General features: G+C 40.5%; 1 protein-coding gene across 16 annotated transcripts in view; it reads right to left on the bottom strand.

Annotated features, from left to right (window-relative positions):
• PTPN5 (protein tyrosine phosphatase non-receptor type 5) overlaps positions 1–12,819 on the bottom strand; it is a 90,249-nt gene that overhangs the window by 25,354 nt on the left and 52,076 nt on the right. For 14 of the 16 annotated variants that reach the window (XM_064452556.1, XM_064452553.1, XM_064452558.1 and 11 more), the window contains 4 exons: positions 12,677–12,760; positions 9,302–9,496; positions 6,188–6,426; positions 2,699–2,888 (listed from right to left, as the gene is read on the bottom strand). In XM_064452556.1, the coding sequence (XP_064308626.1) occupies positions 2,699–2,888; positions 6,188–6,426; positions 9,302–9,496; positions 12,677–12,760 (708 nt within the window). The remainder of the gene's footprint in view (positions 1–2,698; positions 2,889–6,187; positions 6,427–9,301; positions 9,497–12,676; positions 12,761–12,819) is intronic. The other 2 variants (XM_064452559.1, XM_064452566.1) reach the window with 2 other exon arrangements.

Here is a 12,819-nt window from a genome sequence, read left to right as displayed (position 1 = left end):
GACTCACACTCCTCCTTCCTCTCCGAGAGTGGAAGGAAATAATTTTCTAGTGACTCTCACCAGCAACAAGTTACGACCTATATTATGACAGGTTGGTGTACTGACTTGACTCTATAGAGCTAAAGGAATGCCACTCTTTTTGCTCACGACACTTTAAAGGTCCATGTGCAAGGACAGCAAACAAGTGTTCGGGGACTACCTGCTCTCTACACTACTGATCCAAAGAACACAAAGATGGAGTGGCTTCTTGTTCTCCACTACTTATCTCCTGCAAGTAAGTGGGCAACATCAGGCAGGAACAAACAGGAACCTTCCACCAACTGGAGTCAGTAGGCATGTGATGAGATGGGATGTGTCAACCAGGCTCAGCAGAGAAAGGGCTCATGTGAGTTTGGGAGCAGAGCTGGTCATCTTAGCTGCTGCACGCTGGACTTGAGTGGCCAGTACTGGACATACTGGTAATGGCAGTCAGGGTTGAGTAAGATAAGCCTCACTCTGCAAAGAAATTAAGATGAGCAGAGCTATGGACTGTGTTAAATTCTGGAGCTTTAGAAGACTGACCATCTGTATTCTGCCTCTTACACAGCCCTGAGTGTACTGTTGGGCTTAACCAGAGGCAATTAATGATTAAAACATTTTGTTGGAAGTAGTTTCCTATCAATTCAAGGACCTGCATGGGAATGAAACCTTCATGTTTTCCTCAATTGTTACATGGTATTTAGTTGCCCAACACTCTTCTTGAGCCAAGCTCCATGGTCTGTCTTTGGGACTTAGTCATTCACTGCTCAAGCAAATTCTTGGTGACATCAATAGGACTTCTAGGTAAAAACTCTAGGTCTTATAAGAGTTTCAGGCCTTAGCCCTACAAGTGACACCCTCTCTGACTTTTCTTCCAAAATGAAACACAGCTGCTGGCTTCATCGTGGATCTGGACTTTGAAAATCAAGTAGGTGGGACAGACTGAAAACACATGATGCAGAGCTAGCTGGTGATAACTGTTTCATAAAAAAAAAAAAAAAACAACAACCAAACTAGTTTACAATTTTTAATTACAGAAATAACATTTTTGGTTACACAGCATTTTTATCTAGGCTTTTCCAGTTTTCATTAAAGAATAAAAACGACTTGGGATAGTTTGACTGTTGAATGATTTTTCTGAACACCAGGAAAATTAATTCAAAAATCTCTTAGAAAAATGAAGCATATATTTTCCTACTTCTAACATTATCATCCTTGCTTGAAAGCTACAGTGCACCTCAGAGACTGAAGAAACTGTATGTGGACTTGTTCAGCAGTCAATTCAGACATTCGCTAAGCAAACGTTTGCTCTCTAGAACAGCAATAGATGCTTTACCTTAAAAGAATCAGGGCTTGCCTACTCAAAAGCTGCTTTTCTTTAACTTGTACAGCACCAAGTGAATTAAAGGCCACAGATATCTGGTGGTCTGTTTTAAAACAGAAGTCCAGACTATTTCATCTCCCTCTGTGCTTGTAAAGTGGAAAAAAAAACCCCACAACCCTGAAAATGCACAAGGAGGGAAGACAGCAAGTGATACTCGAAGTGTTACTCCTGCCCTTTCAGACCCTTGCAGGTGATAAGGAGGACAGGCTGAAAGGGCTGTTATGTTGCAAAACATCATCTTCCTCCTGCTCTGCTGAGATTCCATGCTTAAGAGAATACTTGACTTGGCAGCATTAACTTCAGTAGCTCTTGATCATGTGCTCTGAAATACCTCAGCATCCGAAGGCTGTACCCTGGTTACCTCCCATCTTGTGCAGGAATTTACAACTCTGCCTAGTAGACATAATACTCATACCCACTGCAGCATTTTGCATATGCTTTGCCAGGTACAACAAACATGACAATGCCTATCACACAGACACTCAAGCAGTTAAGGAAGAGACTCTCAGAATGCAAAGATCTAAAAGCCAGTGTACTTACTACACCAAAATGTATCTAGCCTTTATCCTGAATTACTTAGAAATCTAGTTTTCAACTACTTGCTTCATCTGTGTACATATATTATTTCCCAAAATGGGGCAAAGAATTCTTTCTCCCAAAGCAACACTGGATACAGTGAGCTAAGGAAACATACTTCAGAATCCTAAAAGCAACTGACAGAGCAGCTTACAACTAGTAAATAATTTTTGTGCAAAAAAAACCTGTAAAACATACTTTCTACAGCTCCTGCTGAATGACATAGCCATCCTGTGCTTTAGTTATCTGGAGAATGTTCAGGCTTGGAAAGTAGCTCCATGCCAAGCATTCAACAACAAAGATCATGCACGAACTAATTTCATCCCTAGGGCAGCTCCAGGCATATTTCAAGAAATTTTGCCTACAGCAAACTTGGCTTTTCTTCTGTACTCTAGTGAAAAAGTTTGATTTTTGGGGTAAAAAGTAGCATGCTGGCAGAAAAAAAAACAAACAACAAACTTGTGAAAACAAAGCTCTTTTTTTTTGTTGTTGCCAGAAACAATTCTCTTTTTTAAGTGACAATTTCACTGAAAGCTTTCAGATACTGTCATTTCAAGGGATCACCAATTTCAGAATTGCATCATTAAATGCTTCACTGATGGAAGTAGAGTTTGTATGTACTACTTTTAGACTTGCAGAAAATAATAGCAAGGTTCACAGAAGAGACAAAATATCCCCTTCTTCTGATGCTCCTAGAAGAGAGAGAGGTCAGATACTCACAAAGAACTCTGCCTGGAGTATGAAAGGATCCAGTGCTTTCTTGTGCAGTTCCTCTTCAGTAAGGATGTTGGATGCTGTCTGGAGGTATTCTCGGGCTGACTGTTCCCGTGGTGACATGACATAGCCAAAACCCTGCTCAGAACAGCCTGGGGTACACATATCCAGTGTGAGTGAAACATTTGAACCTCTCCTGCAAAACAGAGCCATCGGAGTTTGCTTACAGCAGAACAGACTGACCATCATTATCAACATGGACGCAGTCCCAAAGACAGATAAACAGCAGCTTCAGAAAAGCACCCAGTGGGTTCTGCTGTGTACATTATGGTCACGAACTGTGAAAATGGGTGATGCTTCTTGTATAGACAAGATCAGAAGATGATTTTGTACACTGGAATATGAAGGCTGACATTTTCAAAGTGTTGTCTGTAGTGAGGTAACTGTATATTTTGTCACCCAAGTAAAAGCAACTTGCTTGTCAAAGGTGTTGAGTGTGCAAGTTTTCATACTTGGGTAAATCACACCATATTTTCGGATGCCTGAATATGGACTGACATTTTAGACACCACAAGTGAAAATATTGGTCTTAGTTTTTATCAGGCCAGATCCTACTGAATAACCATTTATTAGTAGCACAGACAACATCAGTGGGATAAGATCTTTATCTAAAGATAAAGACAGGAGATGCAAACCATTACAGTGAATAATTCTTCTGCCTAAAAAACTTTCTTTCCAGAACAGTACATCATGAGAAGGGTAAAATGAAGGTCCCAACAATTTAACAGTTACATTAAAAACAGATATGCTGTTGAATATAGAATTTTTAGTGGCTTTTGAGTTAGCCACACAGTAAAATGAAAAGGTCAAAATGCCTGCACTGTTTATTGAATACAGTTTTAAGGCATTTCTGAGCTTCTGTCAATCTCACATATCACCGACAAAAGTAAAATTCAAATGCCATCAGTGAATCTATATTTAAATATCTTTAACATAATAATAAAATAATACAATATGATGATTACTAGGTGTAATGTTCTATGCATCCACACACTAAACCTATTTTTGATGACTCTCAACTGGCAAAATCTAGTTGGGAGGTGTTTGTGGGAGCTATTGAAAAACTGCAAACATGCAGGCATGACTAGCTCACAAAGACAGTAGAAGTTGTTACTTGGACCACAGCCCTTTTCTGGATTCAGGAGTTTTTCCAAAAAGAGTGTGCAGCCAGCCTCCTGCTATGATTCACAGTCATGGGGAAATGATTTTGGATGAAACATGACCACTAGTAGTAGACACTGAATCTTTAGTGACACCTTTCAAAAGATTTTGAGCCTTCCCTGTGTGCAGTTAAATTGCTACTAGATTCCTCCCCAGAAATAGATGCCTTTGATAACAAATGCTTTTGTTTCTTTTAAGGTAGAAGAGGATGCATACATAGATATATTAACAGTTCTTCAGCATGAGGAAATGAGATTGTTTCTTCTTAAGAGTAACATTCAGTGCTGTTTAAATTTAGCTAGTGACTACTCTTCTGCTGGCATAGGTGGATAAAGAATGAGAGGGAAGTAAGATGGGGAAGCAAAATGGGTGCAAAAGTGGGATAGGTAGATAATTCAACACAGCACCAGAGAAGAGTGACCAATGCTTGATGTAAATGAAATCTGTCAGCACAGCCCAAACCTGAAATGTCTGGCTTCTGAAGTACACGTGTATGTTGAAAACAAGTTTATTTTACATCGTAAGCATAAAATTCTACCTAGTGTGTGCACTTCAAGCAGTTGCTTTCTTTTTTCCCATCTCTACTTTGTTGATGGTTTTTAATTGTAACTCATTACTTCAATCAACTGATATTCCCCAATTCTCTTGAAACAGTATCTTTCCTGCAGGCTAGCGGTTACCTGAGAAGAAATGTCAGCACCTTTAAAATGAGAAAGATCAAATGAAATCAAGGATGGTGATGCATTTTAAGGCCAGTCTTGCCCATAATGAAAAACAATGGGAAAAAACTCACTGACAGCAGCAGGTTCAGGGACAAGCCCTAGAAGTTACTGCAATCTTGTATTTAAAAAGTAGAAGAATATAACAATAAAAGGTAGGACATTTTAGGACAGATGTTATAATATACAATAAAGTGAGAAAAAAACATTCTAAGCTCGCAGAGTGCAAATTAAAAGCCTTTTCTGTAACATTCCCTCTTACTGTGTCACGTGGCACTTTGGAAACTCAGCATCACTCCTTTTCAAATCTAAGTTCTGCCCTTTAAGCTTTAGATATGAGAATTAACTCTGGTTAGAACTCCTGTTAAGCTTCAAAATCTAAAAATAAAGAAAGGTGATACTTTGCTACTTTGGGCCCTTCAGTAACCTCCTTCTTATTCATAACATCATCACCTTTGCAGAATTTCTTCATAGGATTTCTGTCCTCAAGATCTTTGTTCTCTTTCACTAAGACAACTGAAAGAACACAGAACAGAACAAGATGCAGGCTGCCAACAATATAAACTCAGGTTTTCTGTGGTCCACAGAAGAAAGGACAGGAACCTTAAACCAACCTCAGCCTCAGAGATGAGGGTGCTAAGTCTGGTGTACTTCCTTTCACTCATCCATTCACTCATGCACACAGACATGCTGGCAAAGTGAAAATAAAATAATCATATGGATGAACACATAAGGATGGTTCCGTCCGACTGCACACTCAATAACTCCACTGAAGATTCCCCTGCCCCAGCTCACACATTCTGGAATTCACCCACCTCTGGGCCTTTTAGAGTTCACCCATTACAGGTGACCTTCCTGTGAGATGTATGAGTGAAGGTGGAGAAATGCAACACAAATCAATACTGCTTCACTCCTATCTTCCTTTTATCTTAAAACTGCTTTTTCCCAGCTGTGAATCTCTCCAAGAAGCTCCATTGCCCTGCTGGTTCAAGGAGCGAATACCAGCTAACCCCTAAGTTTCATTACTGGGTTAATTTCAAAGGAATTAATTTACTTTTGGACTAATTTATATGAGAATTATTGCAGATTACTATGTGTCCTGTGGTTTGCTTTTGAAGAAAGGACTAATCCTCCAGCTTGAGTGACAGAAAAAAATTGACAAGATCCACCTCTTTCAGAGGTAAAAGCTTTTACCACCCTATAGTGGATTTCATGCTATACAGTTGCCATCTTGGGGAATGGCAAGAGACTCACCAAATACAAATGGATATTTCAAAGGAAAGAAATGATGCTTTGTAATAACACTTGTTGACAGCTGTCTAAATGACGCTTTTGAATAACACTTGTTGACAGCTGTCTAGAAACTGTATGTTTTTTGGCCAATACATTTATAACTGGACTGAAAACAAGACAGGAGATAAAGCAGGTGCTTGGCTTTAAAACCACATTTTAAGGTGACATTCATGAAGGCAATAAAGCTTCCTACTAGGCACAGAACTCCTAAATCCACAAAATCTGGGACCAGACTTTCCCCTGTTAATCACATCTACCCTACCTTTCTTGCAAGCCCACGGATTTAACCGTTAGAGTAGCTGGATCTGTCTCCACTTTAATGTCCATTACGCAGTCAAAGACCGGAGTCTCCGGTACAGGATCCAAATCTAGGAAGTCATCCTCATTTTTATCCTCTGTCCACTCTGAGTACGTGAATGAAGGCTGCCGGCTCACAGATTGGCGTCTGTCCTCTTGTAGTGGAAAGGGGGGGTCTGGACGGGCTCTGAGTAGGTGCCAAAACTGGAGGAAACAAACATTTAAAAAAGCTTTCTGCTTGTTGCCAGCCCTTCCACACAGCCTAGAGGGTGAGGCTTTAGGGCAGCATCCCAGGTCACTATAATGTATTAGAATTGGAGAGTATTGAAGAGGACAGGAATGTTCCACGCAGGAGTAGCTTTGTAGTGCATGTTACAAGGATTCACATCTACCCATTCAAACCTGCTTTCAGCCACAGAGGTTTCCACAGAGCTGGCCAGGCTTAACTCAGGGATACAGTGGAAGCAAAATGTGCTTGTGACCATCATATGCAAGCCAATGTGATATCACTGTCCTTTTGTTCAGTTTCTTACCCTTCCTAAGCTTGTTTACAAAAAAAATCTAAAATACTATTCTACAAATCATACCTCCCCTGACTTAATGGTTTTCCATCTACAATTTAGATATAGCTGGGTTAAGAAAAGTAAAAATTTTTCCTGAACTGAACATCTTTGATAGTCTGGCACTGTACCCCAAATTCATGTATAAATCAATCATTTTTAAAAGAGGCCTTGATTTTGATGCACCTAGTTTTGAGGCTCAGAATGCCCATTTCAGTTTCTGGTCAGTGGCAAAGCCTGTCTTATAATCTAATTATCCAATTTAAACATGATATAGACATTAAATAATAAATCTTGTGAAGCTCTAGGACATAAATGTAATATTAAAGTTTATACTATAAACTGATGAAGGGTTTGAAATGTCATGAACCTAAAAAATTTAGTGTATCATATTGGTTTGCATGGAATCTGTGGCAGACTAGATGATTTGTAGATTGCATCAGTAGACTGTTTAATCCTACACAGAAGCCTCAGTTAAATATTTCAAGTCCACCTCTGAATTCTAGGATCTGGAACCTTAGGCCATCTTTATCCCTCTAGCATTGAACTAGGAGCAATACAACTCAGGCTATTTGTTACACAAACGATGTTGTACTGTCATGCATCCTTTTGAGACTAAGAACAGGTTGTATTTTCCAAAGTAAAGCCTCTTCCATCCTTTTCTTATATGGGTTTTAAATGGGCAGTTGAATTTAGAAAATGTGCCATTAAAAATGGTCAAATTTCTCTTCCTAGGCTACTAAAGCACATTAGCTCGTATGTGATTTTAAACAACTATTTTTTCATGCCTGTATGCCTTCATGTACTCTCATTTCCCTGAGAAAGAATGAAAGGAAGTGAAGCAAGTTCTAATTTCTGTCCATAGTCACCTTTAGCTAATGTTAGACACTCACAAAGCAGCAGTATTCATTTGACAGTTACTTCACACAAAATGTTTTTTTGTTTCAGTTAATCAGAGTACAGAGTAAGTACAAAAGCAAACACAGGAATATGATTACTACACTTTCATTTTATACAAATTTTGGGCCAAATCTGAACCAAGTGTATCCTACATGCTTGGCCTGATGGATGACATGCAAGAAGCTTGAAGATCTGATTCTATTTTCATTCCCCAAGATGACTTCTGGAGCTTGGCAGTCCCACAGTACTAGTCATGATTCTTTCACATACTGCAAAACTGTAATAGACGAGCAGTTCAGTGTAAAGTATTTGCTCAACAACTTTGTACTGCTGGAGAGTGCTGTTGTTACTAAACTCAACACTTGTGCTGAGGGCCAAGTTGCAGGTCTAGGTACCAATTATCTATTACAGATTCTAGAGCTGGTATGGTGACACAGGATTGATTTTACTGGTGATTTAACATACTGTAAATCCAAAGGAACAAAAAGTTCACCCTAGAAACAAAGCAGCTTTTCATTAGATAGAAAGAGCTGTGTGGCAAGTAAGGAGCTGCCCAAGACACTAGAAAAGATTAAGTTATACTTAAGAGTCATGGGGTTAAACTAAACAATGGAAAAAACAGTCAGCTCTGAAAACCCGTTCAGGAGGACTAGACAGCTCTATGCTGCCTCTCTGCAGCTAGATAGGTCTTAAAACACCATTATATGAGACAAAAAATGGACAGCATCAGTTATATAAGCCTCAAGCACTCTATCCAGTCTCTGATTTTCACAATGATTGCTAACTTCCCAACACATTCTGGTGCCTGGGTATTCTCAGAAAAGGGCTTCAAACCTTAGCTGAGGTGTGCTCTCTTGAAAAATTTGCTCTGCATGTATTAGAGTCACTAATGCCCTAATACAGGGAGGAGCTGGACTTTAGCAAGTGCAAAGACCAGACAGGGCCTCTCTTCTCTTGGTATCACAAGAAACCGCTTGACCACCAATTCTTAGCCTCATTTGGTGGCCCAACTGTTATTGCTCTACATTAAAACAACAAAGTACCTGACAAAAAGGCACATTTTCTTCCTTCCCCAGGGAATTACTAAAGCTTTACTGTAAGTTACCACAGTTACCAAATTAAAAAAAAAAGTATAAGCTGCTTTTCATTGTTATGTCATCTAGTATATACATCAGTTTAGGATTGATCTATCAGGTCCATCTACAAAGACCGAGGAGTACATTTAGGAAAGAAAGATTTCATAAAGGCACTCCTTAATATAAAAGACCCCTTCAAGGTCTTTTCTAGGCAGCACATCACTTAAAACCCATTTAAAAAAACAGAACAAAAATAACAAACCAACCAACCAACCAGTTCTCCCCCCAAAAACACCAAACAAACAAAAAAAACAACCCCCAAAACAAACAGATATTATTCAGCTGAGAAACAGGGAAAATAAAGAAAACTGTCTTCATGCAACTCTCTGTTGTCCACCAGGCTGGGATTCTAGAAATCCTGCTTAGCTCCATCAATACATTATTTTCAATGTGCAGTTTGTGATTATTTTACACCTTATTCCCTAGATACTGCTAGAAGCAGATGTTTCAAATCGCAGAGCAGCATGACCTGGGCTGCATTACCTCGGGGGAGGTGATTCTCACCCTCAGCTCTGCTCTGGTGAGACCCCACCTGGAGTGCTGCATCCAGCTCTGGGGCCCCCAGCACAGGAAAGACATGGACAGTTGGAGTGGGTCCAGACAAGGGCCACAGAAATGATCCAACGGCTGGAGCACCTCTCCTATGAGGACAGGCTGAGAGATTTGGGGCTGTTCAGACTGGAGAAGAAAAGGCACAGGTGAGACCTTATTGTGGCCTTTCAATACTTAAAGGGGGCTTATAAGAAAGATGGGGACAGACTTTTCAGTTGGGCCTGTAGCGATAGGACAGGGGGTAATGGTTTTAAGCTGAAAGAGGGTAGATTCAGGCTAGATATACAGAAGAAACATTTTATGATGAGGGTGGTAAAACACTGGAACAGGTTGCCCAGAGAGGAGGTAGATGCCCCACCCCTGGAAACAGTCAAGGTCAGGTTGGACAGTGCTCTGAGCAACCTGATCTAGTTGAAGATGTCCCTGTTCACTGCATGGGGTTTGGACAAGCTGACCTTTAAACATCCCTTCCAACCCAAACCATTCTATGATTCTATGACTGTCAGATAGTAAGGTAACAGGCAGGTAGTGTCCTAGTTTCAGCTGGGATAGAGTTAATTTTCCTCCTAGTAGCTGATATAGTGCAACGTTTTGGATTTAGCGTGAGAATAATGTGACAAACACAGAGATATTTTAGTTGTTACTAAGTGGTTCTTATACTAAGTCAAGGACTTTTCAGCTTCCCATGCTCTTCAAGTGAGGAGGTGCACAAGAAGCTGGGAGGGAGCAAAGCTAGGACAGCTGACCCAAACTGGCTAAAGAGATACTGCATAACATATGACATCATGCTCAGTATATTAACTGGGGGGAGTTGGCCAGGGCACAGTAATTGCTGCTCAGGGACTGGCTGGACCATTGGTCCGTGAGCAGTGGCATTACTTCTTTCTCCTGGGTTTTGTTTCTCTCTTTTTTTGTTGTTTTCCTTTTCATTACAATTTAAAAAAATTATTATTTTATTCGATTTCAGTCATTAAACTATTCTTGTCTCAACCAGAGTTTTCTTACTTTTACCCTTCCGATTCTCTCCCCCTTCCTGCCAGGTGGGAGGGTGAGCAACCATCTGTTGCCAACTAGGGTTAAACCACAACAGGTAGGAAGAAGGGACAAGGCTCATATGCTCTCTCTGAGCAGCCTCTCCTTTGTAATGCCACTGTTAGAGAGAACACACTGGACAAGATGGACCATTGGCCTGACCTCACAGGGCATTTCTTATGTTCTGGTTCTCTGTGATTCATCCAGAGAACAGGCTGTCACACAGAGACATTCGCGCCTCCACTCTAGCTAGGAGACTGTTAGCACAGACCGCAGGAATACAACACAGAGCAAGCTTGACTATGTGGAAATTGTTATAAAGATGTTTTCTGTACAAAAGTTTTAAGCAACACCTTAAAAAGGGCCAAGTCTGCTCTCATCTACACTGGTTAAGTGTTCACTTGCAAGGAATTACTACATATGCAAAGCAGTTCAAACTGAGGTCAGGATTTTTGGTCACAAAGAGCTTTCATTTGAAGTTACTTGCTAAGCTAAGAATGGGTCAAGCAATAAAATGTTTCAATCCAGCAACAGTTAGGTTGGATATGCAGAGAAATCACACCTCTGCTATTTTGGTTTCTAGCTCAGGATGTTTTGCTGCAAAATTACCTAGAACTCACACAGTTCATCACTATTCTCAGATGTCTCACTTTTGTTCTTTAATATTTGCACTACAAAATCGCCAGAAGTTTATTTTCTGAGGACAAAATTCATCTGGATAAGGAACAGCAGCTTCAAGAAGGCAGAAAATTGCATAAGCCCAGCAAACTTCCTTGCCTACATCAGTGATCACAATAATGGAGGTATTGACACTAATTACTTGCCTTGTGAAGGCTCTTAAAAAGCACATTCACCCAACACATTGAACAGAAGATTCCACTGCTGAGTGAACTTAACCATAGTATGTAATATGACAAACTTCCTAGCAGGGAGTGTGGCCAGCAAATCAAAGGAGGTATCATTCCCATCTCCTTCGCACTGATGCGGCTGCACCTTGAATACTGTGTCCGATTTTAGGCCCTCTGGTTTAAGACAGAGAAGGGCAAACAGGAGTGGACCCAGTAGAGGACTACAAAGGAGGTCAGGGTCTCGACTGCATGACCTTTGAAAAAGATGGAGGGATTTGGGCTTGTTCAGCCTGGCAAAGAGGAGGCTGGGGTGATCTAACAGCAGCTTTCAACTACTTGAAGGGCAGCTCCAGGATGGTGCAGCCATACTCTTCTTGGTAGTGGCAGCATATACCACAAAGGACAATGGCCACAAACTGCAGAAATTAGCTGAGACATTCAGCTTTGGGAAATTCAGATCAGACATTAGGAAAAAATTCTTCCCCAAGAGCGCCATGCAGTCATGATGCAGGTGCCCAGAGAGATGCTACATCTCCTTCTCGGGAGGTTTTCAAAACCTGTGTAGAAAAATGCATGGCTGACCTTACTCAGTATTGGCAACAGCCCTGCTTCAAGCACATTACACTAGCAATCTCCAGAGGTCCATTCTCACCAACAGTCCTGTCATCATATGATGTACTTCATTATACTGTGCATCACTCAAATAGCATGTACATGGTACAGCTTCAGCTTCCTGAGCTGCCTGGAGATGCACTGCTGTAAGGACAGGAGGTGATGTTCCACCTGCGTTTTCAGTAACTGCATTCCCACTCTAACAGAACAGTATACAAGGTATGAAAAGCCATGTTTAATTAGAGCTCCCTAAAAAGAATTCTCCCTAGGTCTCCCATCTAGCACACACCTTTGTGCCAGTTACACAATCAATAGAGAAACACAATACACTCTTCCTGCTTCCCAACAGCTGACATCTAGCTAGATTCATTGTAGTCATGCCACTCATGTCCTGCAGTTGGAGCCTTGGCCTACGTCTACAAGGGCATTACATTCACAAGTACACTGGTGCTCTGGAACAGCTATTTCTGCCACTTAAGTCAATGGATGGTCTGCAAGTAATTCATAAGGCAGCAACATCAGATGGTCCTATTATTGGACCACATCTCTTCTATTTAAATGAAAATATTTTCCCCATCTGTGGATGGAAAAAATAAAAACCATCAGTGTAATCCCCAATTCATCAAGAAACTGAGTAACGATAAGTGTAGTTGTGATTCCTGTATGTAAAGCAAGCAGATAATTATATAGAAATAGCCCCAAAGACATTGGTTTACAATCAGCTTGGGCATAATATCAACAACTTCTGGTAAATTAGACCTCTTATAAAAACTCACTGAAAAAGGGCAAAAGTTTGCACAGTATCATAACTTACCAGAGATCCTACAAATAACAGTCCTAGGGAAGCTAAAGACAGCAGGATGTATGATACCACAATGCTCCCGATTCTAGTCAGGTCCTGTGAATCAACAGAATTGACAATGATTCATAAAGTATTTAGGGGCACTGCACAGTGTC

The sequence above is a fragment of the Phalacrocorax carbo genome, chromosome 5, assembly GCF_963921805.1.
Source record: "Phalacrocorax carbo chromosome 5, bPhaCar2.1, whole genome shotgun sequence".
In the NCBI taxonomy this organism is placed as follows: Eukaryota; Metazoa; Chordata; class Aves; order Suliformes; family Phalacrocoracidae; genus Phalacrocorax; species Phalacrocorax carbo.
This window is presented reverse-complemented; position numbering and strand designations above follow the sequence as displayed.